At 41.9% G+C, this 27,626-nt stretch overlaps 1 protein-coding gene, 1 non-coding gene and 1 pseudogene across 2 annotated transcripts; 2 read left to right on the plus strand and 1 right to left on the minus strand.

Moving 5' to 3' along the window:
• Positions 1 to 812: 812 nt before the first annotated feature.
• On the minus strand, positions 813 to 27,053 carry DDX17 (DEAD-box helicase 17). Its single transcript, XM_007519315.3, has 13 exons — positions 26,682 to 27,053; positions 19,166 to 19,316; positions 18,496 to 18,595; positions 17,510 to 17,643; positions 16,940 to 17,005; positions 14,771 to 14,912; positions 14,343 to 14,503; positions 14,086 to 14,258; positions 13,222 to 13,332; positions 12,267 to 12,328; positions 10,544 to 10,603; positions 6,447 to 6,683; positions 813 to 1,557 (listed from the first exon to the last, which is right to left on the minus strand). Exons 1-13 carry the CDS (start codon positions 26,723 to 26,725, stop codon positions 1,052 to 1,054), a joined length of 1,947 nt encoding a protein of 648 aa, XP_007519377.1. The 5' UTR covers positions 26,726 to 27,053; the 3' UTR covers positions 813 to 1,051.
• On the plus strand, positions 4,069 to 4,189 carry LOC132538515 (small nucleolar RNA SNORA44; annotated as a pseudogene).
• Positions 16,586 to 16,713, plus strand: LOC132538516 (small nucleolar RNA SNORA1). Its single transcript, XR_009549869.1, has one exon. It is a non-coding gene; the product is annotated as a small nucleolar RNA SNORA1 (small nucleolar RNA).
• Positions 27,054 to 27,626: the final 573 nt, after the last annotated feature.

Here is a 27,626-nt window from a genome sequence, read left to right on the forward strand (position 1 = left end):
TTTATTCTAGCTCTACATATACTGAGTTTAAAGGAAACAATTGCCCGTTGAGTATATTGTTTAAAATTAAAGGTGGTTTTTACACTGTAGGTCAATGTATACTTAACTGGTTAATAAAGTAACTACCAGTGGGCTTTTATATTGGTTTTGCTCATAGCAGCTATCTGGTTGGAAAATTAATTTCATAGATGCTTTCTGGTTATAAAAGAAAAAACAGGCAGTTTCCACCAGGACACTGAGATGCTACATTTAATCACTGCAATGAACACTTAAAAGATATTTTAATTTAAAAGATAGTTAAAAAAAAAAATTCAGACCCAGTAATTCAATTTCTAACCTGACTCTAAGGTTTTTTTTTTTTTTTTTTTCCTTCAGTAACTGGGAAGGGAGGAGTAATGAGAGTAAAGGAGATTTTTAAACTGTCAAATATTTTTAAGAATCAGCCAAAATGACAACGCCATGGTAAAATACAAGCGCTGTTCCAGCTTGAAAAACATTAAAAAGTAATATGGGAAACACACAGACAACTCTCTCTTGGTTTTCTAAGTCAGTTACTTGGAGAAACTTATGCACAGATGCCATCTTCTGCAGATTTCATCCCTCTCCCCCACTAAATCCTCCCCAACTAAATCCTCCCCAACTCAAGAAGTGAAAAAAAAAAAAAAAAAAGGGAGTAAGAAGCTAATGTAAAGGGCCTGTAACCTTATACTTTCTTTTAAGATGAAAAATAGCTCATATGTCCTCAACATGCAAAAAGTTGGGGGGAAAACCTCTTTCAGTCAGCTAAACATATGCATATGTATATATATATATTGTTTTTTGTTTTATTTTGTTTTGTTTTTTTTTTTTTTTTTACAAAATCTGTAATTACAGACTGGGTCATTTTGGCGGGCAAAAGAAACCTGGCATTAAATTCTAACTATCTGTATGAAAGACAAATCACAACAGTTGGGATAAAAAACAAAGGAAAAAAAGGAAAAGAAACAAAAAGAAAAAAAAAAAAAGATAGCATTTCTTTAAATGAAGTCAAGTCACTACCACTTGAGTGGTTTCATTTACGGGATGGAGGAGGAGGGGGGGGAGGGGGGGGATACTGGTAGGCAGTCTGCCCCATGTAACCTATCATACTAGTAGCTCCTGGAGGTTGTGCAAACTGTTGTGACATCAGTGGCTGTGGTTGCTGCCCAGACCGGCCTATCCCACTAAACTGCTGGCTAGAACTCTGTGAGCTTCTCCCAGTTGAGGTGGTGCTACTAGCTCCGTAAGTGCCAGCACCATACTCTTGGGCTGTATAGGCACTGGTGCCATAAGCAGCTGCCCCATAGGTGCCTTGACCATAGGTGTATTGGCCTGCTTGTGCTCCAAAGGCAGAATTTGGACTTCCATAGCCACTGCCGTTAGCATAACCAGCTCTATCGGTTTCACCACGATCTCGATAGCTTGCAGAGTCTCTACGGCCACCATCCTTGACTCCCCGAAGCCTCCGGTCACATTCATCCTGATACATCAGATTGGGATTATTGGCTGAAGAAGTGGTCCGGTATCTAGAACGACCTCCTGATGGGAGGATATAAGGAATTTTTAGTTACAGGTATGATTCGAGCATAACCACATAAAAATTCTACTGGGTAGTTGAGAAAGACAACCTTGTTGAGAAGAGTTAGCTACCATGGTCTCTAGTACTTTGTTGTAATCTCAGATGCTGGGTGGGCCCTTGACCAAATCAGAGTTCACATTCTTGAATCAGTCATTGATTGTATCCCCAAGGGGTATGTGTGTGGTGTGCACAACTTTTTAGAAAATTATTTATTTTATTCACCACTCATGAAGCTTTCCCCTGCAGGTGAGGACCATGAGCTTGAACCCGGGTCTTTGAACACTGTAATATAGAAATCATAGAGAAGGGGGTGGGCGGTAGTGCAGCAAGTTAAGCACACATGGCGCAAAGCCCAAGGACCAGCGTAAGGAACTCAGTTCAATCAGCTTCCCATCTGCAGGGGAGTCACTTCACGGGCAGCGAAGCAGGTCTGCAGGTGTCTTTCTCTCCCCCTCTCTGCCTTCCCCATCTCTCTCCATCTCTCTCTATCCTATCCAACAACAATGACATCAATGGCAACAATAATGCCAACAAAATGGGAAAAAATGGCCTCCAGGAGCAGTGGATTCATAGTGCAGGCACTGAGCCCCAGCAATAACCCTGGAGGCAAAAAAAAAAAAAGCACAAAAATGTTCAACATTCTTTAAAAAAAAATTCAATACAACAAATAAACCCATACAAAAATGGGGGGTGGAGGACATGGACAGAATATTCACCAGAGATCGAAAAGGCCAAGAAACACATGAAAAAATGCTCCAAGTCTCTGATTGTCAGAGAAATGCAAATAAAGGCAACAGTGAGATACTACTATACTCCTGTGAGAATCTCATACATCAAAAAAGGTAACAGCAGCAAATGCTGGAGAGGGTGTGGGTCAAAGGAACCCCCTACACTGCTGGTGGGAATGTCAATTGGCCCAACCTCTGTGGAGAACAGTCTGGAGAACCCTCAGAAGGCTAGAAATGGACCTACCCTATGATCCTGGAATTCCTCTCCTGGGGATAGATCTTAAGGAACCCAACACACCCATCCAAAAAGATCTATGCACACATATATTCTTGGCAGCACAATTTGTAATAGCCAAAACCTGGAAGCAACCCAGGTGTCCAACAACAGATGAGTGGCTGAGCAAGTTGTGGTATACACACACACACACACACAATATGGAATACTACACTCAGCTATAAAAAATGGTGACTTTACCATTTTCAGCCAATCTTGGATGGACCTTGAAAATTTTAAGTAAAATGTTAAGTAAAATAAGTCAGAGACAGAAAGATGAGTATGGGATGATCTCACTCTCAGGCAGAAGTTGAAAAACAAGATCAAAAAAGAAAACTCAGAGTTGGGTGGTAGCGCAGCAGGTAAAGTGCGCGTGGCGCAAAGCCCAAGGACCGGCATAAGGATCCCGGTTCGAGCCCCCGGCTCCCCACCTGCAGGGGGTCACTTCACAGGCGGTGAAGCAGATCTGCAGGTGTCTATTTTTCTCTCCCTCTCTGTCTTCCCCTCCTCTCTCCATTTCTCTCTGTCCTATCTAACAACCACGACATCAACAACAACAATAACTACAACAACAATGAAAAACAACAAGGGCAACATAAATGGAAAATAAATAAATATTTAAAAAAGTATTTTGGAATTGGCTTATTGCACCCAAGTAAAAGACTCTGGGGTGGGTGGGTGGGGAGAATACAGATCCAAGAAGGATGACAGAGGACCTAGCGGGTGTTGTATTGTTATATGGAAAACTGGGAAATGTTATGCATGTACAACTATTGTATTTACTGTTGAATGAAAAACATTAATTCCCCAATAAAGAAATTTAAAAAATATTTATTCCCTTTTGTTGCCCTTGTTTTATTGTTGTTGTTATTAATTAATGTCATTGTTGGACAGGACAGACAGAAATGGAGAGAGAAGGGGAAGACAGAGAGGGGGAGAAGCAACTGTGAAGCAACTCCCCTGCAGGTGGGGAGCTGGGGGCTCGAACCGGGATCCTTACACAGGTCCTTGAACTTTGTGCCACGTGCGCTTAACCCGCTGCACTACCGCCCGACTCTCAACATTCGTTTAAAAACATTTTTAAAATTTAATTTTTAACATACTTATTTTTTTACCAGAGCACTGTTTAACTCTGGTTTATGGTGGTGTGGAGGACTGAACCTAGGACTTTGGAGCCTCAGGCATGAGTCTCTTTGCATAATTATTATGCTATCTACCCCACCCTTCAACATTCTCTTTAGCGCTAAGCCCATCCCCAAAACAGTACTTTTAACATCTCAGGGATCAGCAAATATCAGTTGTAAACATGGAGCAATTATAAAAGAGATTAGGTGACATGCCATAGATTTTTTTAAAATGCAGCTAAATTCATACTATCATGAAGGGATTCTTTTTTGCACATGTACCAGAGTGATATCTGGTTCTTACTCTTATCATTTATAATGAATAAATAAAAATTTAATTTTTTGCAAAATTTTATTTAGTGGTAGAAACAGAGAAACCCAAAGGCTGCAGACAAGAATAACCTGGAGAGACTCTTGACAGCACAGGTCAGCATACCTGCAGCTGCCACTCAGCTTTCCTCTACTTCAGAACAGGGGCTTTGATGCCTCTCTCTTGATTTTCACCAGTTTCTGTTAGAATGAGTTTAAGAGGGAGTCGGGCGGTAGCACAGCAGGTTAAGCACAGGTGGCACAAAGTGCAAGAACAAGTGTAAGGATCCTGGTTCAAGCCCCAGTTCCCCACCTGCATGGGGGGGGGGGCACTTCATAGGCAGTGAAGCAGGTTTGCAGGTGTCTATCTTTCTCTCCCCGTCTTTCCCTCTCCTCTCCATTTCTCTCTGTCCTTTCTAACAACATCATCAATTAACAACAATAAAAACAAGGGCAACAAAAAGGAAAAAAGAGAAAGAATTGAGTATAAGAAATGTTAACTTGTTCAGCAGGTTTCTTGGCAGTGTCAATACTGAAGATTGTGACAGAGACTAGTTGCTGGAGTTTTGCTTTTTAGTAAGATCTGTTACCAGTAAAGCTATCTTCATCAGCTCCTAGGCTGTACTTGGTAATACAAAGGCGAATCACAGGGAAAAGTGGCAGGGGCTACAATGGCCAGAGTCTTGAGGTTTGAAGACCGATCCCAAGTATCCCATCTTTCTATGGTGTTCATAAAAATAAAGTGTCTTTTAAAAGTCAAAAAAAGGGAGTCAGGCAGTAGCGCAGCAGGTTAAGTGCACGTGGCACGAAGCACAAGGACTGGAGTAAGGATCCTACTTCGAGTCCCCGGCTCGCCACCTGCAGTGGTGAAGCAGGTCTGCAGGTGTCTTTCTCTCCCCGTCTTCCTCTCCTCTCTATTTCTCTGTCCTATCCAACAACAGCAACAATAACTACAACAATAAAACAAGAGCAACAAAAGGGAATAAAAATTAAAAAGTGGTCCCAGAGGTGGCCCAGTGGGACTTCCAAGGATGAAGTCCTGAGTTTGATCCCTGACAGCATATGTACCAGTGATGTCTGATTCTTTCTCTTTCTCCCCTCCTATCCCTCTCAATCAGAAAGTAATTAGAAATCCAAAGGCAATGGGGGACTAGAGAGTGACACCTGCAGCCCTGCTTCAACAATTGTCAAGTTTTCCCCCTGCAGGTGGGGGCCAGGGACTTGAACCAGGTCCATATACACTCAACCAGGTTTGCCACCATCTGGCCCCTTCATGAAGGGGCTCTTTATTAGCATATAGTGGTTCTCTAGTACTGCTTGCTTTATGAACTTATTAAGTGCACCAGAATCCCTCAAGCTTTTAAATATAAATTCAAGTGACACCCCATTTCTAAAACAAACAAACAAAAAATATTCTTAGAGACTTGCTAGTATGTAGAATATTGGGTTGCATTGGATCAACCTTCTCGTGGTGCATCCCGTGAGTACCCATTCATTGGGGAAACTGATGATCCTTCCTAGCCGACTGAATCCACATGGATCCCAGTCACTTTCAAAGCCAGCAACAAGCAGCTCCTGACAGCTTTCAACCTGACGCTGTTGACTGGCTACGGAAGAAGGGCAAACGCTAGAAGAAGAATGTAGAATATTCATTGAATCGGGAAGAGTGGAAATACTGGTTGAAAGTCAAAAGGCTCAACTCCTTGTGTATTTTGTAAAAGATCAACACTGACTCAACAGCTAGTTACAGTAATCCCTATTATCAAAAAACAGTATACAGCAGGGCAGAGGGGGGAGAAAATACATAATGGTTATGCAAAGAGACTCTCATGCCAGAGGTTCCAAAGTCTGAGGTTCAATCCCCTGCACTACCATAAGCCAGAGATGATCAGTGCTCTGGTTAAAAAAAAAAAAAAAAAAAAAAAAAAACTATAAAATTCCTGACGTTAAGAAAACCTCCCACACTACCCTACGGGGGTTTAGAAGACAATAAAGCACCAATAATTTGGCTTACTTATGAACATTAATTCAAAAAAGGTCAGCTTTTTATCATCTACAGAAATACTATGTTGTGTGGTCTGGGAGGTGGCGCAGTGGTAAAGCTTTGGACTGACTCTCAAGCATGAGGTCCTGAGTTCGATCCCTGGCAGCATATGTGCCAGAGTGATGTCTGTTTTGTTTCTCTTTCCTATCTTTCTCATAAATAAAATCTTAAAAAAAAAACAAACTATGCTGTAAAGAGCAAAACAATCACAAAAGGGCCCCAAGTATGCCTTAACGATTATAACTGTGACCACTATCAAACATTGTCTTTTATCACTAAGCAGCATTAAGTCTCACAGAATTTACCAGGAAAAAAAGACAAAAAGATACCTTGGTACAAGTCTCTGGAAAATTCCAGGACTTAGCCTTACCTCCTCCTCCACCTCCTCCTCTGTGATCCACCAGCTGCATCAGTTTTGGATTGATAGCCTGATTAGCCTCTTCTAGTACTTTGATCAACTCTCTGGCCTGTTTTAGGTTCCCTGGGGTGAAGAAGGTATAGGCGGTGCCTTTGTTGGTGCTACGGGCTGTTCGACCAATTCGATGCACATAATCTTCTGAGCTGTTTGGGTAGTCATAGTTGATCACAAACTTGACATCTTCCACATCTTCAGAGCCAAGGAACCAGTCAGTGTGTAGGTTGATGGCACAGGGAGAGAGAAGGTATAGGACATGCCAATAGGTGGAAAGTATAAATGCAGATGACAGCAAGAGGAGAGAAGATCAAGTTAGTAGCCACTTTAAAATAAGGGAGAAAAAAAAAAGACTCATCCCAACAGAGTAAAAGATTAATGATCCTCGCTCGCAACACACACACAAAACCACTCTATCAGCTCTAAAATGCTAATGGAATATGCCATTCAACCATCAAAACTCCCTCCGCTTCTATATTTTAATCAATATACACACAGAAGTTGTGTGCCAAATTGTAGTTCCGTCCTTTCCAAAACTAGAGTGTAGATAAAGTCAGACCACCATTAAATTACAAAGCCTAATCACTTCTACTTTGTTGGGAGAAGTCTGGCAAAATCTACCAATAATATAATACACTTACCTTTAAACCAGTCACAGAGCAAAATGAAAAAGAAACTTTACTTTATTACTACATTTTGAGAAATTTAATGTTTAGTCTTAATATTTTGCTCTTATATTTTAAAACTGATCAAAGACAAAGTACACACCTAGTTTCCTTTGCAGAAATATGCAAATTATCTTTCCGAATTATCATAATAGCACATTACACTAAAATTTCACTATATTGCCAAGCCCAGCTCTGCCAAACAAGGGTTTTGGTTTTTTTAAGGTAAACTCAAGGTTATTTCAACTCAGTACTTGCTCCAATTATCAAAAATTATCTACGCAACCTGTGTGGGAAAAAACACAAAACCTTGAGACACAACTTTTATGTTCTGTCCACTGCTGGGAATTGGGTTGAATAACCTAATGCTTAAAGTATGTAAATGTTAGTGTAATGCTTTTAGCTAAATGTATTATTTTAACCTATACAAACAAATTTAAGATTATAACAGAATCCTAATGTTTTGTGGGAAAAAAATCTGCATTTTACAAAGAATATTAAGAAAATATCCTAGATAAAACACAGATTTTTGTGATATAAGTAATTAAAAAAAAAAAAACATTCTCTGTTTGTTACCAGACCGATGCACACTCCCTCCTCCTTTGGGAAACCGCTGCAGCCGATCCCGTCTCTTTGCCTTTTATTTTTGGCGGCCTCCTTTCGAAAACTCCGCCTTCTGACACGGGACCACTGGAGCGCGGGGAGCATGCATCAAGGGTCCGTGGCAGTGAGAAGTCCCCACACACGCTCGCTCTGTGAACTGGCTTAGATGCTTCTCTGTAGCCCCATTTGGTTGCCAAGCGCCGGAGAACCTGGGTTCGGGTAAAAATTTCAGGTCCTCCAACGCCTCCCCCCAAGGATAATTGGGGTGGTTGTAGAAAAAATAATTAATAAAAAATATGTAAGTTACATCCAAAGGGTCAGACTGCATCTATTGCCCAGACTGGATTAATTTCAGGGGGGGGAAGAGGGGTGACTTAAAAAGTAAAAATAAAAAGCTGTTTAAAGGTCTGTGAAGAAAGGGGCATTATGTCTGTTTCTTATTACAATAAAGGCTCCTCAGTCGTTACTGACCCCTAAAGTCCTGAAATCACACCAGAAAGACGAGAAGGCACTTATCACAGGGGGCAGCATGAGTCTCCGGCTAGGGTCGTTGATGCAACAAAGGAAAAGCATGGGGCCAGGATAAAAGTGAGTTGGAGATGAAAAATTATGCTCCACAACCACATCTTCAGAGCTAGAGGAATATGCTCCTTAGTCAATTCCATTGTGTATGACCATGGGCACAGACAAGTTCAACTACTACACTGGATGCACAGAGCACTTTCCTAGCAGAAAGCACTGGGGACTGGAGGCAACAGTTCAGATACTAGGTGTATTTCTCGAGGGGTTGGGGGAGGGTGGGGGTATTAGGAGAGTGGGCCAGGCATGGTGCAAGTTCTTCAGACTAGAAAGGTGTCCTGTGTGCACACATACAGCACTTTTCTCCAGTCAAGCTTGCTCTGGTGTTATTTGGGCACTGCCACAATTATTATCTTGCTGCCTTTAGAGAAGATGCTGTAGCAGGGTAAGAAATTGAAAAGTTAATGTTTTGGTCAGCTGCCTAAGATAAGAACTTTTTAGCCTGTTAAGTTCATGGCATGGCCTGAAATCTCCAATTACTAATTGGGAGAGAATGGGAATAGCCAAAAGGCTAGTCATCTAGAGCTGCTTCGACCCAATGTAGATTTGCCTCAGCCATGTACTGAGTGATCTGCAGCTGATACCAAAGCTTCTGTTAAAAAACAAAACAAAATAAATTCAGTACTTTTAGCGTAACAGTGTGTAGTTTAAATTAAAAAAAAAAAAAAAAAAAAGAAAGAAAATCTCAGTGGAAAGGGAATAAATTGTGGTTCCTGAAGATGACTTACAAAATTATGGGAATCAAAGAACTTACCTGAAGGGAACATTTAAGAGGCCATCGCTTGACTGGAAGTGAAAAAAGGCCTGGTGACTCAGCTGAAAACTGCACCCCTGCCTATGAGGTAGAAGCCTTCACTTTCCAGGATCTTGTAGGACCTTTGGTCAGCATTCTGCCATTTTGGCGGGTTTTCCCCCTTTGATTTTTAGGCAGCAAACAAAGGGGCCCAAAACAACACTGATGTTGAGTAACAAGAAACAGACTCAGGTACCTTCCCTCTCCCCTCACTCATATGAGTTGGGGTGGGATTAAGAGTCTAAATTATTCTAACAGCAGCCAATCGGTTCAGTTTCGAAATACAAGGGACAAATATTTTAAATTGTCTAGGCAAGATGCACAAAGAAGCTACCAGCACATAGCAAGCCTGTTTAAAAACCATTACTGAAAGCTTTCATATAAATTGCTTTCAGGCCTCTCAGCCTCTTCTCCCAACAGGCCCAAGTTCTAACCGCACAGATCCAGACATGACCTCAGAGGGCAGAGACAATTTTCAGTCATCGCTGCAGGTCACTACCTCTGAAGGAGGGAATGGTTGAGTGCAATGTATAAAAAGCTTTCATTAGTTTAGTATTCCAGCTTTATTCACTTTAAGCTAAATATTACAGATATGGTACCTCTCACCTTACTGGATAATAAATTAAATACCTATCAACAATTTCAAATTTTCATGATGGAAATATTTTAATATAAAATTTCCCAGTTACATCTGAGTAACTTAGAATGGGTTAAAGTACCACAACATATCTCTACCTATCTTAAATGACTTGCTGAAAACTCCCAAAATTATCAGCTTCATAGTAAGCTCTTAAACTGGAAGACAGCGTATCAGTAAGAATGAGCAGTAGGAGGGGGGTAACTTGAGAGACCATAAAGATTATACTTCAGTGAATACAATTGGGCAGTGCAAATCTAAATTACTGGCCTTACTAAATCCCCAAATAACGTTTGCACTCATAGACACAGACCTCCTCACAACTTATATAGACAAGCCTAGATAAATTGGTACAGGGCAAGGATTATCTGAAGAAGTTAGCTCTAACAGCTAGGTTCAAACAGGCAAATTCTGCCTAGCCAGGAAATAGACTACAAGCAGGAAGTAGAGATGCTTAACTGATTGTCTCCTCTCCCTCTAATTGTTCAAATAGTCATGCCTAGGCCTTGCTGCAGACCAAAGCCTGTTTGTTAGGAGCAGGAAGAGACTTTGAAAAGAAAAAAGGAAAAAAAAAAAAGAAAAAAAAACAAAAAGAAAAAAAAACACAAAACACCAAGGTTAAAAAAATTTTTCAGGGAGTGGGGATCCACTTTGTATAAATAATGCTTTAAATATTTACTAAACGTGTAAGAATATACAAGCTCTAATTTGAAATGACAAATATTTAAACCAAAAAGATACATGTATACCATTGACAGAGACACCTATCTATACAAACCTAGCCCACGGGAGGCTACATCTGTGGCAATGAGAATAGGAGCCTTTCCAGAACGAAACTCTGCAAAAACACACACAAAAAACCACACGGTAAAAAGCCATGTTATGCAATCAAAGCTAAGTGCTGTATTTTTTAGAGCTCTTCTAAACTCTCCAATATGGATGCTAGGAAAATCTTCTATCCTAACTTCTACCCTAGCAGCTAAGACACAGAACTGCCAAATTCCTCAATTTTCCTGGGTATGGCTAAGACTATTTTTTGTTCTTATGAGGGACACATCTGACAGAAAGATAACTCCTAGATTGACAGTGGTCGTCAAAGACTAAGCCATAATTAGAAGCCTGAACTTTCAGCTTTACCCATCATCCCAAAGGGATATGACAAAGAGGAACTAGAGATTTGAGTTAACGATTTATCACCATGCCTACATGAAGCAAAGCCTGAACAAAAAGCTCAAAAGAACAGAATCTGGAAAACTTCTCGGTTAATTATATACATATCAGCACTGGCTTATGACAGTGCTGGGGATTGCCTGTAGGCTAGTGAAATAACTCACGTGGCTAGTGTACTGCTTTGCCATATACATAACTCAGGCTCAAGCTTGGTCTTATCATACTGAAGAATGCTTCAGTGTAGTGGTCTTTTTCACTATCTCTACCTGCTTCTATCTAAAAACTAAAATCTGGGACCTCTGAGCCTCAAGCATGAAAGGCTAATGCATAGACCCCTATGCTATCTCCTCAGCCCATAAACCTCTTACAAAGGCTTATAAAATGTAACTGTGATGAAGGTTGTTAAGAAAAAGTTAGAAAAGCCAGCACTGGTGACCTTCAAGGCATGCCAAGAACTTGCTTATTCAACTAAGCAAGGCCCAATTCTGGTCTATAAAGTAACGTAAAATCTAAGAGGCAGAGTAGTGGCGCACCTGATGCAATGTGCAAGGACCTGGGTTGAGCCCCGGCCCCCACCTGCAGGGGGAAAGCTTTGCAAGTGGTGAAGCAGTGCTACAGGTGTGTGTGTGTGTGTGTGTGTGTGTTTGTGTGTGTCTGTGTCCCCGTCCCTTCCTCTCAATTTCTGTCTCTATTCAGTAAATAAAGATAATCTAAAAATGCTGCCCATTTTTTACATGTAATTTTTAATTGGGATACAGAGAATTCCTTTGTGTATTAGTAATTTATTTTTATTCTGTAACAGAATTGAATAGCTGTGAAAGGAACCATCACACAGTCCGCGAATATATTTACTATTTGGCTAAGGAGACAGTACAGTGGTTACGCAAAGAGTTCCATGCCCAAGGTCCCAAGTTCAATTCCTGATACCACAGTAAGCCAGAACTGACCAGTGTTCTAGTGAAATGATATTATTTACTACTTGGTCTTTTACAATAGAGATTTCCTATAAATACCACTGAGAATGTTTAGTTTTTCTTGCTGAAAGAGTTATCACTGGGGCTTGGTGCCTGCACAACAAATCCAAAGATTCTGGCAGTCATTTCCCCCCTTTTTTGTTTTTGCCTTTCTTTTATTTGATAGGACAGAGAAATTGAGAGAGAATGGGGGAACAGAGAGGAAGAAAGAGATACATGCAGCACTGCTTCACCACTTCTGAAGCTTCCCAGCTGCAAGCAGGACCAAGAGCTTAAACCTCAGTCTTTGTACATGGTAATCTGTGCACTCTACCTCAGGTGCCACTGCCCAGCCCCAATGTTTAGCTTTTAACTCACCATTAAGTACCCAATCTCTTTCCGGCTGACTTTTATCTCCATGGATACACATAGCTGGCCAACTGCCAAAAAGAAAAGTGATCAGTATTTTAGGAATCTTTTTTTAAAAAAAAATATTTATTTTCCCTTTTGATGCCCTTGTTTTTCACTGTTGTAGTTATTGATGTCATTGTTGTTGGATGGTACAGAGAGAAATGGAGAGAGGAGGAGAAGACAGAGGGGGGAGAGAAAGATATACACCTGCAGACCTGCTTCACCGCCTGGGAAGCGACTCCCCTGCAGGTGGGGACCCTGGGGCTCGAACCGGGATCCTTATGCCGGTCCTTTGCGCCACGTGTGCTTAACCTGCTAAGCTACTGCCCAGCGCCCTTTAGGAATCTTAAGAGGGAAAAATAAGCTTTAAGACAAGTGCTGAATTGTGAAGGTATGTTCGGTATGGCAACAGACAACTATGCCCATTTAAAGTGTAAAGAGTGGTGGAGGGAGTGGATGGGGCAGTAGATAAAAGCAGTGGACTCTCAAGCAGTTCAATCTCTGGCAGCGCATGTATCAGAGTGATGCCTACTTCTTTCTCTCCTATTTTTCTCATTGGGGGGGGGGGACCTAGCAGGGGTTGTATTGTTATATGAAAAACTGGGAAATGTTAATGCATGTACAAATTATTGTATTTTACTGTCAACTGTAAGCCATTAATCCCCCAATAAATTAAGAAATAAAGTGCAAAAGTGGGCAGGGTAGATAGCATAATGGTTATGCAAAGAGACTTTCATGCCCAAGGCTCCAAAGTCACAGGTTCAATCCCCTGCAGCACAGTAAGCCAGAGCTGTCAGTGCTCTCATAAAAAAAATAAAATATAAAGAACAGACTAGGTATTATTGAAACATAATACAACACCAACTCAGGAGTATTTATTTAACTATAAACCTGAACCTTATTACCCTGGTGGTATACTCACCCATCTCTGCGCATCCTGCGAGTGAGATCATCACAACGTCTCTTTGTCTCTACAAATATTATCGTTTTATTTTCCTTTTCAGCCATTATTTCCTCCATGAGTTGGATCAACCTGAAAAGAAAACCGACAGCTGCCATCTTCCTGTGCACTATACAGAGGTTATGTCTGAAAGTCAGTCTTCCAAAGTGATAACACTTTTTTTTTACATTACTGTTTTTTTTTAAATCTTTTGTCTAAATCTATTTATTTATTGGATAGAGCCAAAAATCAAGAAGGAAGCAATAGGGGCCAGGTGGTGGCGCACCTGGTTGAGCGCACGTTACAATGCGCAAGGACCCAGGTTCGATCCTCTGGTCCCCACCTGCAGGGGGAAAGCTTCACAAGTGGTGAAGCAGGGCTACAGGTGTCTCTGTCTCTCTCTCCCTCTCTATCACCCCATTTTCTCTCAATTTCTACCTGTCTTTATCCAATAAATAAATAAAGATAATTAAAAAAAAATTTAAAAAAAAAGAAGGAAGCAATATTGCTTCACCACTTGCAAAGCTTTCCCCCTGCAGGTGGGGACTAGGGGCTTCGAACTTGGGTCCTTGAACATTGTAACACATGCGCTCAATCAGGTGGGCTACCAACCAGCCCCTACATTACTTTCTACACAGCTGATAATCCTCAGAACTGGGATCAGAATCAAAGCATCTAAAATCCTTGTCTTTGACTACAATATTCTGATAAGTAATACAATAATGGAAAAGTTACCAATACTTTAATGTTTTCAAAGACTCAAAAATAATAGATTTCCCTGAAAGTAAATTCCATTAACATAATTAGAAAACGTCTGAGAATATAAAAAATTGAATCATTTCATACTTGTGGTCTTTTTCACTTTCCATGCAGACATCCACAATCTGGAGGATATTGTGGTTGGCACTCAACTCCAGGTTGCCTACATTAATCTGGGTGTAATCACGAAGGAAATCCTCTGCAAGCTGTCTTACTTCTTTTGGCCAGGTTGCACTCCACATCAATGTCTGCCTATCAGGCTACCAAACAAAAGAAAGGCTCTTAGGTCAAGAAACTGCAATAGGTGAAGGGCATTAGATAGAAAAATCAATAGCTTCACACACCCTGATTTGGTCAACAATTTTACGGATCTGGGGTTCAAAGCCCATATCAAGCATTCTGTCAGCCTCATCCAGCACAAGGTAAGTACATCGACGAAGATTTGTCTTTCCTGACTCCAAGAAATCTATCAGGCGCCCAGGAGTAGCTATACAGATTTCAACACCTGTGTAAAAAAATAAAATAAAATGACACATCACATGGAAAAGCAGTATTTAACAATTGATGTATAACCACCATGTCTCCAGATTATTTAATTCTTGATTCATACTTAACTTGCCCAAAATAGCACTTTAATTACTATGCCAGAGAACTATTTTTTAAAATATTTATTCATTCTTTGGATAAAGACAGAGAGAAGCTGAGAAGGAAGGAGATAGAGAAGTAGTAATGTAAAATACACAATTATTTCTATACACTTTTCAAAAATTACCTCTCTCCAAGTCTCGAATCTGAGGACCTTTAGGAGCGCCTCCATAAATACAAGTACTCTTCAGTCTAGAACATTTGCCATAGTCATCAGCCACCTGCTGTACCTGCTGAGCAAGCTCTCTGGTTGGAGCTAAAACCAGACACTGAAACAAACAAAAATAACCACTTGAGACACTTAAGTTGAAAGTATAAACAGGTGATCTAATTTATTCTCAACTGTCTATAAATATGGTACCTCCAAAATATGTGGAGACAGGGGTAGGAGGCAATATGAAAGAATATACTGTGTGGCAAAACATCTTAATATTCTGCATGTCAAACAACAGTTTACTTTTAAAGTATAGATACATGTTTGATTTGTTAGACAGTCATATATCAAGAGAGAAGGGGGAGATAGAGGAAGAGAGAGTCACACACCTGCAGACCTTCACCACTCGTGAAGTTTTCTCCCTATAGCTGGGGACTGGTGGCTTGAACCTGGGTCCTTGTGCATTGTAATGTGCACATAAAATAGGTCTGCCACCACCCGGTCCCAATAGTTTTTTTGATACAATTACAATTTATATGATAACAAAATGGGCTTAGAGCTTGTTTTAGCCAATCTCTCACAAAATGAACAAATGGCTTTAAAATTAGAAATAGACAAAAAGATAGAACTGAAAAAGAAAAAAAAAAAAAAGATAGAACATATCTTTTGGGAGGTGACGCAGTGGATAAAGCATTGGACTCTCAATCATGAGGTCCTGAGTTCAACCCCTGGCAGCACATGTCCCAGAAAGATGTCTGGTTCTTTCTCTCTCCTATCTTTCTCATTAATAAAATCTTTTTAAAAAACAGAACTGGAAAAAAAAAAAAAAAAAAACAGAACTGATACTTTTCTAATACCTAATTTAAATTCTTAAGCACATTAGGCAAAAAAATTTACAGACAATGTGACAAATAGTTGACCAAAAGTACATAAAAGTAAGACACTGAAATAAGTCACCAGATACACTGTCAGCAATAAACCCTGCTCTGAGCATTGACCAACCACGTCAGATTACCAGGTGTCCCTTTATCCACTGAGCATAACATATGTAAGATATGGACTAGTGGTAGTAAAAGGATATACACATAATGTGCTATTTCTAGACATAACATGAAATACATTATTTATAAATGCATACAGCAAGCACAAACTCAGCCGAAGAAAATATTTTCAGAGGGTAGATAGTACAATGATTATGCAGAGACTCTTCATGCCTGAAGCTCCAGAAGTCCCAAGTTCAATCCCCTGTACTACCATGAGCTGACCAGTGCTCTGGTTTAAGGAGGAAAAAAAAAAAAAAATACATGGTCCAGGAAGTGGCACAGTGGATAAAGCACTGGCTTCTCAACCATGAGGTCCCGAGTTCAATCCCCGGAAGCACATGTACCAGAGTGGTCTGGTTCTTTCTCTCCTCCTACATTTCTCATTAATAAATAAATTCTTAAAAAAAAAAAAAAGAAATATTTTCAATTTTTTTGGTTTGTTTTTTACCAGAGCACTGCTCAGCTCTGGCTTATAGTGGTGAGGGATTGAACTGGGGGCTTTGGAGCCTCAGGCATGAGTCTCTGCATAGCCATTATGCTGCTTCCCCCACCCTCAAAATATTTCTGATTCTAGCCTAATTTTATTCGGAAACAGGAAAGGTGAAAATTGTTAAAACAGAAGAAGTTTGTCGTCCAACATTTGCATAATTATTACTGTAATACAGAACTCCCTAAACTGACTTGGATACACAGGGCAGAGGACTCACCTCAGACCTCCTTATATCCCTTACATCACTGAACAATTAACTACATTCTTGATGGAAATGGGCATTGTTGCTTTTGGTGTTCAGTAATAGATGTGGCTACATGATCAAGGCTAAGCTTCCACAACAGCAGTGCAATGCAGTGGTGACAATGAGGCCCGAACCATGTTTACTACTGACTGAAATAGAGCTATAAGGCTTTAAACTTAGAAAGCTAAACTTAGAATGATAAAAATCCCCAGTTCAATCCCCCACAGTGCCAATAGCCAGAAATGAGCAGTGATCTGGGAAAGAAAAAATAAAAGTCACATTAAATCTGAAAATATATCATAGTAACTCAGAATCATAATAACCACTATTAGTTATTTTTTGAATTCCAATTGAAACACACTTACAATTGGGCCATCTCCCCTTTCCAAGTACGGCTGGTGGTTAATATGAACAATGGCAGGGAGCAAATACTGGGAAGAGGGGGGAAAAAAAGAGTAAAAATCTTATACCACAATACATCTTCATAATTCTTTATCATTACGGTAATTGACAAACACTTAAATAGAAGTGAAAAAAAGAACACACCCCAATCCCCACCTGCAGGAGGGTTGCCTCACAAATGGTGAAGCAGGTGTCTTTCTCACCCCCACACCTCTCAATTTCTCTTGTCCTATCCAACAATAATAAACAAGGGAAACAAAAGGGAAAAAATAGCCTCCAGGAGCAGTGGATTCATAGCTGGCACTAAGCCCCAGCAATAACCCTGGAGGCAAAAAAAAAAAAAAAGAAAAACACTGCAGATGTATTCAATATAAATTCGAACTTAAATGCTTCCATGTATTTCATATAGTTAAAAAAAAAAAAGACATCACCTACATTATCTGAATGACAATTTTATGAATTGTGACTATATGGGATATTTACAGTAGTAAAATAAGCTACTGAATATTAAATCTTCCCTTGTTAAAACATACCGCCAATGTCTTCCCAGAACCAGTTTGAGCAATGCCCACCATATCCCGACCACTAAGAGCCAAAGGGAATCCCTGGCACTGAATTGGAGTTGGTTCAGTAAAATGCTGATCCATCAAAACATCCATCACATATTCTGAAAAAAAAAAAAGATTATTGCTTTTGAGTAAATCTAATAATAATCAAGAATAAAAACAAAAAACACCACACCTAAGTCAACGCAAAATTTACATCTTTCCTGGGTGGGGGGGAAACAAGTTTAATGACTGTCTCAATCATGACTACCACCTCTCAGAGTATTGTACTGCTACTTCTACTCTTCCCCTTGAAAACCACTCCCTAAACCATCTGGCCTGACCATATTAGTCACTTATTGTTTGCAAAATTCAAATATTCTGCTATTAAGCAATTTAATTCTATCTTCATTAAGAGCAGGGGAAAAAACAGGGTAGTCTGAAAAATAGAGGGGGTAGGGAAAGGGTTCTAAATCAAGAGAATATATAAGCACTAAAAATCTTTTATGAAAAAAAATCTTTTATGATCAGGGTATTTACTTCTAGCCTTGAGTAGATCTAAAGGAAGTTACATAAGACAGAGGGGCCAGTAGATGGCTCACTCAGTAAAACACAGCCCTGTGTAAGAGAACCTGGTTGTAAGCCTGAATCACCATAGGGGAGCAGAGAAGTTTCAAAAGGGATGGAGTAGTGCTATGGTGTTTCTGCTTCTCTCCCTCCCTCACTCCATCTAGAGGAAAGAAAAAAATGGCTTCCAGGAGCAGAGAAACCAATGCAGGCACTGAGCCCTGTGATTACTCTGGTGGTGGTGATGGTAGGGGGGTGGGGATGGGATACACTTTTGTGAAAATATTCTGCTGGTCTTTTTTGCAGGATTCTGATTCTGGATCAACCTTTAAATATGTATTATTATTATTCATGTTTACTATTCAACCAATTTTAACAGCGAGGATCCCAGGATGAAGAACACTCACGTGGGAAGTTAGCATGATGGAAGGCAAAAACAGGTTTTGGACAAACATCACCCCCTCTCACTGTAATTTCTTTCTTTCGGCGCAGTTCATCAACTTCATACTATGAAATAAAAAGAAACAAAACAAACTGAGTTTAAAATGATAAAAGGGAGTACATCTAAAATATATGATGTACTCAGCCTTTATTTTATTTTTTTTTAACCGGAGCACTACTCAACTCTAGTTTATGATGGTACAGGGAACTGAACCTGGATTCCATGTATACAGAATCACAACTGACAAACTGATTGGGAAGTATACATAAATGAAAACCAAGCAATACGTTAGGTACAGACTTAAACTGGATTCTTCTCAGTAAAGTGGCAGTGTACCAGAAAATCATGCCTGAGGTTGCAGGTTCAATCCCCAACACCCTCATCTGCTAGAGCTGATCAGTACTGCTTATCTCCTTAGTCTCAAAAAACAAGCCAGTTCTTCTATGAGTATCATCAGTATTACTAAGAATCCAAATTAAATACAATAGGTTAAAATACGTGATAGCAGTTATAAACCTGGGTCCTTTTGCACCCAGAATGTGTGTGCTTAAACAGGTGAGCCACCATCCAGCCCCAACTTGGTTCATTATTGTGTACAGAGGGAAAAAGTACATAAACCAATCCCCAAAACTTACTGGAGTTAGCCTTGCCACTTCTGGATGTTCCACATAGAAATTTTTCTCAAATTTGGGAAGCTCACTCAAATCCCACTTCTTTTTCCGCAAACGCTCCCCAGGATTACCAAATTTCTTCAGGGCAAGGCCACCACCACCTCTTGCTCCAAATCTGGAAACACAAAAAATTCTTACTTGTAAATATTTTAAAAGAAATATACCTTAGATGACATAAGCAATGGAGAAAAAACAGGCTATAGGATACAATCAACCCCCATCCATATTTACTTTTTGTAGATGTTTTAAAAAGCTCAAAAGTGGGAGTCTGGGGTAGCACAGCGGTTAAGAGCAGGTGGTGCAAAGCACAAGGAACGGCGTAAGGATCCCGGTTCGAGCCCTTGGCTCCCCACCTGCAGGGGAATCGCTTCACATGCAGTGAAGCAGGTCTGCAGGTGTCTATCTTTCTCTCCCCCTCTCTCCATTTCTCTCTGCCTTATACAACAACGATGACATCAATAACAACAATAATTAATACAAAAGGGAAAATGAATAAGTATTTTAAAAAGTTAAAAAAAAGAAAAAAAGAAAAGCAGCTCAAAAGTCTCTCTCTTTACTACAAGTAACCAGACCAGTGTTATCGCTGGGGTTTGGTGCCTGCACTACGAATCCACTGCTCTGGGAGGCTATTTTTTCCCTTTTGTTACCCTGGTTGTTTACCATTATTGTCATTATTATTGTTGTTACTGCTGCTGTTGTTGTTGGGTAGGACAGAGAAATCAAGAGAAGATGGGAAGACAGAGGGGGAGAAAAAGGCACATGCAGACCTGCTTCACCATCTGTGAAGGGATTCTATTGCAGGTGGGGAACCGGGGGCTTGAACTCGGATCCTTACACCCATCCTTGTGCTTTGTGCCATGTGCACTTAACCCGCTGCGCTACCGCCCGGACCCCGAGCACATTAATTTCTTCACAATAAGTGTCTTATATAAAGTAGAAATGTTATCTCCTAGGTTTGCTGTGAAGATGAAATGGCTATATGTAACATGCTTAAAACACCTGTGACAGTAAAGTGCTCAGGACCAGCAAGTACAGTTGTACTCATTAAAAAAAAAAAAAGTATGAAGGGACCTGTCAACACCCATGTTCAGCTGGGAAGCAATTACAGAAGCCAGACCTTCCACCTTCTGCACCCCACCCCACAGCAATCCTGGGTCCATACTCCCAGAGGGATAAAGAACAGGAAAGCTATCAAGAGAGGGGATGGGATATGGAGTTCTGGTGGTGGGAATTGTATCCCTCTTATCCTATGGTCTTGTCAATACTCCTAATTATATATATATGGCAGGTGGGGAGACAGCATAATGGTTATGCAAAAAACTTCTCAAGAATGGGGCTCCGAAGTCCCAGGTTCAATCCTTGCACTACCATCAGCCAAAGCTGAGCAGTGCTCTGGTTAAAAAAAAAAAAAAAAAAAAAAGGGGGGGGGGTCTGGGGAGACAGGTCCATGAAGGATGATAAATGACATAGTGGGGGTTGCATTGTTAAATGGGAATGTTATGCATGTACAAACTATTGTATTTACTGTTGAATGTAAAACATTAATTCCCCAATAAAGAAATTTAAAAAATTTTTTAAAAGGGGGGGGTCTGGGGAGACAGCATAACCATTATGTGGCAGAAGCAATGTCAGGCCTGCTGTATATCACAGCCCCAGCAAGCATGGGCTAACTGCAAAGCAGGGAGTCCCAAGACTAAACTGAAGCTATTTTTCCTTATATTGATCATTTGAAGACTTATTGGTTAATGAGAAGCTACAAATATTACCTGAGGACAATGACAGAGGCAAGTCAGGCCTGCTGTATGGCACAGCCCCAGCAGGCTAGGGCTAATTGCAAAGCGGGAGTCCTAAGACTAAACTGAAGCTATTTTTCCTTAAATTGATAATTTAAAGACCTACTGGCTATATTGGATATGCACAAATAAAACCTGGGGACAATAAGAGATCCTGGGGGTAGTACATTATGACAACTATGACAGTGAATGTAACAAGACTAAAAGCGGCCTAAGAGCTGAAGTTGCTGTACCCATTGGGAGGCTTTCAGAAAAAGAGCTATATGTCACCACTACAGCTTCTACATTAGATGGACTTGAACCAAAAACCAGAACTATGGGTGGCTTGTAGCATGAGTGGCAGACTGTGATCTCCACCTAAATATAAAGAAACAGGTCCTATTGCTTACCCTCATCCACAACCCCCCTACTTCCACTTATAGGCATCCATGATGAATACAGAGGTTGTGTAAATAGATAATGTTAGGATATATAAGTAGAAGTTAGTAAACTTTCATACAGCTAAAAGTTAGTGAAAGGTTAACCAGAAGAGAGCCCCCATGGTGTGTGCTTACTTTACAGCAGATTTCTTTAGGTGGACAGCTTACTATATTACAAAAAACTTGGTTTATGATCTAGTTAGACCCATCCAAGAATGGGTTAAGAAGAAAAGCTATTAGATTTAGTTCCAGAGAGAAATGTTTATTCATACAGAAGGTCAGAACAGTCAAAACACAGATGGCCATTTCAAGGGAAAATTTAGATTACTTCAGACCCAGGAAACTTTCAAGAGTAGATTCAGGCTATCCCAGACCCAAGAAACTTTCAAGGGGAGATCAAGATGCCCAAGACCTAGGGAACTTTCGTATTTATTTCCTTTTGTTGCCCTTGTTGTTTTATTGTTGTAGTTATTATTGTGTCATAGTTGGATAGGACAGAAAGAAATGGAGAGAGGGGGAGAGAAAGAGACACCTTCAGACCTACTTCACTTGTGAAGCGATTCCCCTGCAGGTGGGGAGCCAGGGGCTTGAACCAGAATCCTTGTGCTTTGTGCCACCTGCACTTAACCTGCTGTGCTATCTATCACCCGACTCCCCCTAGGGAACTTTCTTTAAAAAAAAAAGTTTTTTTATTAATATTTATTTATTCCCTTTTGTTGCCCTTGTTTTATTGCTGTAGTTATTACTGATGAAGTCGTTGTTGGACAGAACAGAGAGAAATGGAGAGAGGAGGGGAAGACAGAGGGGGGGGGAGAGAAAGACCTTGCAGACCTGCTTCACCACCTGTGAAGCGAACACCCTGCAGGTGGGGAGCTGGGGAGCCGGGGGCTCGAACCAGGATCCTGATGCCAGTCCTAGTGCTTTGCGCAACATACACTTAAGCCGATGCGCTACCACCCGACTCCCCCTAGGGAACTTTCTAAGGAAAACATATCTATAATATAATAATGATGTTTAAGGTTATTCTTGATGTTAATGAAAAAAATCTTACATGATGTCAACTATATCGGAGAAAAAAAGTGTTTAAAATACAGCTTTGCAGAGAGACGGCAGAGACACTTCTTTCCTGCACCTAAGCAGCTGATGTGTCACTCATTCATCTCGCTGACTCCCCCTTTCCTTCAGGGACTCTCAATTACTTTTGCTGGGGCTGGCTCCCAGCAGTTATGCGAGACACTCAGGCACTGGTGCCTCTCTATCACCTTTTTTAATACATAAAATAAAAAACAAAACAAACAAAAAAAAGACTTGCATGGTATCAATATGGGTGCTAGAAATGTGAATAAAACAATGGTCACTACTCTTGTGTAATATTCAGACGTGAAGATAAGTGAGCACATTAACTTTAGATCAAGGGTAGGTTTTGGATAGGGAGCAAATAAACTTCTAGAAAAGGTCCAACTAAAAAAGGTTCACTGAACCCCTTAAGCTCTTTATACTACTGATATAATGAGCTTATTGCCTACTAATCTGCATAGGAACAAACACTGCTACAACCTCTAAAGAGTAGGCTAGTCAGAACAAAGATTTAATTTTTAAAATATTTATTTATTGTAGATATAATTGTTGTTATTGATGTCGTTTTGGATAGGACAGAGAGAAATGGAGAGAGAGAAGGGGAAGACGGGGAAAGATAGACACCTGCAGACCTGCTTCACTGCTTGTGAAGCCAACCCCCCTGCAGGTGGGTAGCCAGGGGCTCCAACCCGGATCCTTCCACTGGTCCTCATGTGCACTTCTTCGAGCGTTTGCCCTTCTTCCGTAGCCAGTCAACAGCGCCAGGTTGAAAGCTGTCAGGAGCTGCTTGTTGCTGGCTTTGAAAGTGACTGGGATCCATGTGGATTCAGTCGCTAGGAAGGATCGTCAGTTTCCCCAATCACGGGATGCACCACGAGAAGGTCGATCCAATGCATCACATGCACTTAACCCGCTGTACTACTGCCCGACTCCCTACAATCTTCCTTACTTCTACCTATTAAGATTCTTTTTGTTCCCAGGCAAATAGCACTATGTTTACAGAAGAAACAAAATCTTAACTGAATTTAGAAACTCAAGACTATTTAAAATCAGTCCTTTTATGCTTACTTAGGCAGCACACACACTAAAATCAATCTGTACCTTCACCTATTTGAGCACAGATACTGTTTCAACAATTCTTTTTAATTTTATTTATTCATCTTTAGAATACAGACAGAAACTAAGAGGGAAGGGGATGAGAGAGGGACACACCTGCAGCTTGAACGTAGGCTCTGCTTTGTAACATGTATGCTCTATCGGTCCCTTTGACTTGCCGTTTCTCCTCTAACCCACTTAAAACACATTTTGCAGATGGGTCTAGTTTCTAATCAACAGATAGAATCTGTACTAACAAATGTTAAGGGCCTCAATTTCCTGGAATTCAACATGTTCTTGAAATTCTAGCTTGCTTAAAGACCATTCCCTGCTTAATAAAACATTTCTAGGAGTGAGGTAAATAACAATGGTTGTGGCAAGGAGACTCTCATGCCTGAGTCTGAAGTCCCAAGTTCATCCCTTGTACCGCAAGCCAAAGCTGAGTAGTGCTCTGGTAAAAATAAACAAAACCCACATTTCCAAGGGCCTGCAAAATAGTTCACTTAGATAGCCTGCCTTCATTGCACTGAAGGGAACTTTGGTGCAGCGGTCTCCCAAAACAAACAAACAAAAGGCCAGGGGCACCCAGGGGACCCCTGTCCCAGGTTCCCCATTGCCAATGGTGATGCACTACAAGTGATGAAGGTCTGTAAGTGTCTTTCTCTTCTCTCCCTATCTCTGCCCTCCCCTCAATTTCTTTGTCCTATCAATGAAGAGGGGGAGGGAAAAAATGGCCTCTTGGGAGTGGTAGATTCATCCTGAAAACACAGAGCAGATTCCCAGCAATAATCCTGTGGAAAGAAGGAAGGCTCATGCCTGAGGCTCCAAAGTCTGTGTTCACCACCATAAGCCAGAGCTGAGCAGTGCTCTGGTAGAAAACTTAAAAAAGAAAAAAAGAAAGAAAAACGGAAGGGGGGAGAGATTAATGGGAGAGCATTTTCTTGGGACCATTAGGTATTGACATTTAATGGATAGAATTTGGTCCACCCCTTATGCTACAGCTGAACTTATCTATAAGTTCGGAATCAGAATAGAACAATATATATATATTGCATAGGTGTGTGTATAAAATAAAATGCCGTGGTCCAGAAAATGGTGGATAAATCATTGGAATCTCAAGCATGAGGTCCTGAGTTCAGTCCTCTGGCAGCACATATACCAGAGTGATTATCTGGTTCTTTCTCTCTCCCCTATCTTTCTCATTAATAAATATTTTTTTAAAAATGGCAGTGGTGTCTTTCATAAATCATTAGGCTCAAGGATGAACACGAAATAAACCAAAGGTCACCCTGAGACCCTCCTTCCCTTGTCATTGAAGCAACAATTCTAAATAAGGCACATTCCCTTGAACTGATTATCTAGAATAGATGTTATGAAAGTTCCTTCTAAGATTTCACCAAAGTAGCCCTGTTCTCAAAAAGTAATAATAATAAAGAAAAAAAATCTGGTAGTCGGGCAGTAGGGCAGTGGGTTAAGCACAGGTGGCACAAAGCACAAGGACCGGTGTAAGGATCCCAGTTCGAGCCCCGACTCCCCTGGGGAGCCACCTGCGATGAAGCAGGTCTGCAGGTGTCTATCTTTCTCTCCATTTCTCTCTGTCCTATCCAACAACGATGACATCAATAGCAGTAACTACAACAATTAAAAAAAAAAGGGCAATAAAAGGAATATTTTTTTTAAAAATAGCCTCCAGGAGCAGTGGATTCATAGTGCAGGCACCTAGCCCCAGCAACAACCCTTGGAGACCAAAACAAACAAAAAAAAGTTTATAAATTAAAAACAAATGTTCAGAACTTTGTAAAAAAAAAAAAAAAAAAAAAAGAAAGAAAGAAAAACCTCTTTACTTTCATCCTATTGTCTTGGTACTTATTCAAGATGTTATCCTAAACATATAATCTGAAACACGAGATTTTAAAAATACAGCATCTGAGAAGTTTATAACTGACGTTAACTACCCTACGCTTCAACGAGCTCAGTCAAGCACAATTCGCCCTGTACAGCACTCTACCGAACAATGCCACGGAATGTGAGCTGTTTCCACTATCATACCATCAACAACGCTACTGTATTCGAACGTGCATACTGACGCATTTGTGCAAGATGTTCTCTGGACCTCAGTCCAGTTTTTTTTTTTTTTTTGAGGGTATAATTTAAAAGCTTAAAATTGTCATTTTTAATTGGGTCATTCTCGACTTTATTTGGTAACAGGAAGTTCTTGCTCCTAAGTGATTAAAGTCACTTCTAAACATTGAAAACGGAGATGCTTGTGTGCTGATAGTCCGGTACTGGAACCGCAAGAAGACAAAAATCTGCCAACACTGGTGCGGGGGCGGTGAGTGCCGGTCCCGGAACCTGGGGGGAGGGGCGCTAGCGTGTGCGGGAAACCGAGACGCGCTACCCAGGTAGCCGACTGGCAACCATTAACCCCCCGATAAAGGCAAAATAAACCAAAAAAAAAAAAACTGAGGGGAGTCAGCATAATGGTTATGCGAAGACTTTCACGCCCGAGGCTCCAGAGTTCAATCCCCCACACACCACAACCCAGGGCTGAGAGGAGCGCTGGGAGAGAAAGCCCGCAAGCTTTACATTCCAATGTGTTTCCTTCCAGTTATACACAGAGGGATGGTATTTACGTGTGTGTGTGTGTGTGTGTGTGTGTGTGTGTGTGTGTGTGTATCAATTTTTTCTTTCTTTTTAAGCTCTGAGCCCATCCTTTCACGCCGGCTCTCCAGTCCCGGAACACCGGGGAAGCCATTTCGCGTTTGGCCCGCGGCTGAGCCGGAGGCCTCGTCCCCGTCCCCGTCCGCCGCCAGCGCGCCCCGCGCCCGGTGAAGGCTGCGGCCCGGAGACACCGAGCGGCGCCCGGACCAGGCCGCCCCTCCCGCTCCCGCTCCCGCCGCCATGGCCGCCGCGAGGAGGGGCAGAAGAGCCGGCAGCCGCCCCCGTCAGCTCCGCAGGGCCCGGGGCCCAGCCACCGACCCACCGACCCGCCGACCCGCCGGGATCCCGGGCGGCCTCGCCCGCGGGGTCGGGACTCGCTGCTCGGCCGGCGGCCGCCCGAGGACGCGCGGCGTTGGCTCTCCCCTCCCCCCTTACCCTCCACGGTCACGATCCCGGTCCCCAAAGCCGCCTCCGCGCATGGTCCCAAACGGATAGAGATCTGGGAGCGGGGCTCGGATGGCCGGGAGGGCCTGCGGCTCCGGCCTGGTGACGACCGATGGCGGCGGCGCCTCCGCTGTTGTGGCGGCGGCAGGCGCGGCGCTCTCTCGCTCCGACGCGCTGTCTCCCGTCGCAGACGCCACCGTCGCCGCCTCTCTCGTCGGAGACGGGAGCAAAACACAGAGAATCGGGGTTATAGAAAGGGTGAGTAGGTTTAACTACGCGTAAAGCCGGCAGTGCCGCGGCTTAGGCGTCTCCTTCCTTCCCGGCGACTGCACAAAATGGCGGCCGCTGCTGAGCCTGCTCCAGCTCGACGCTACGTACGTCAGAGAAGGTACGTAAACTGCGTCTCGGAATAGACCAGGGGCTTCATGGAGTGCCGGGCTATTCTTAAAAGCACTTTACGGCAATTACGGAAGGGGCGCAATTGGCAGACGATAGAAGAAAAACACGAAGTACGGACCAGGCGTAGAGTCCTCGCGCCATCTGAGCTAGAACGTGGGGTGGGGAGAAGGCTGAGCCTCGGAAGCGACGTAACATGCTTTACGACGTTAGCCACATCTCTAGTGAGAAGATGCGCAGTGTGCGTAACGCATTCTGTTTAGAGAATAGGGGATTTAGCCGGGTTCCGATCGCGGGGCGGAAGCGCGGCCTTCGTGCTCGACTTGCTTTGTGGAGACAATAACTGTCCTCCATATTGTCGTCTTCAAGTTGCATGGTGTCCGGGTGCCAGAAGGCCGGGAGGCGCTTCTCAGTCCTTGGCTGACGCGCCTCCATGACCCTGTCGACCCGCCAGCCCCGAGGCGCAGCGCTTGCCGACCCCGGCCGCGCGCCTGGCGCCGTTTCCTCTCGCCGCCTGCCGCCGCGGGCAGCCATGATTGA

The sequence above is a fragment of the Erinaceus europaeus genome, chromosome 4 (genome assembly GCF_950295315.1).
Source record: "Erinaceus europaeus chromosome 4, mEriEur2.1, whole genome shotgun sequence".
In the NCBI taxonomy this organism is placed as follows: domain Eukaryota; kingdom Metazoa; phylum Chordata; class Mammalia; order Eulipotyphla; family Erinaceidae; genus Erinaceus; species Erinaceus europaeus.

Coding starts and splice junctions, on each gene's coding strand:
- DDX17 (XM_007519315.3), bottom strand. CDS start 26,725: ATGCGCGGAGGCGGCTTTGGGGACCGGGATCGTGACCGTGGAGG. Junction 19,317..26,681: donor CGGGATCGTGACCGTGGAGG/GTAAGGGGGGAG, acceptor TTGTGTTTCCAG/ATTTGGAGCAAGAGGTGGTG. Junction 10,604..12,266: donor AAGAGATTGGGTACTTAATG/GTGAGTTAAAAG, acceptor GTGTTTTTGCAG/AGTTTCGTTCTGGAAAGGCT.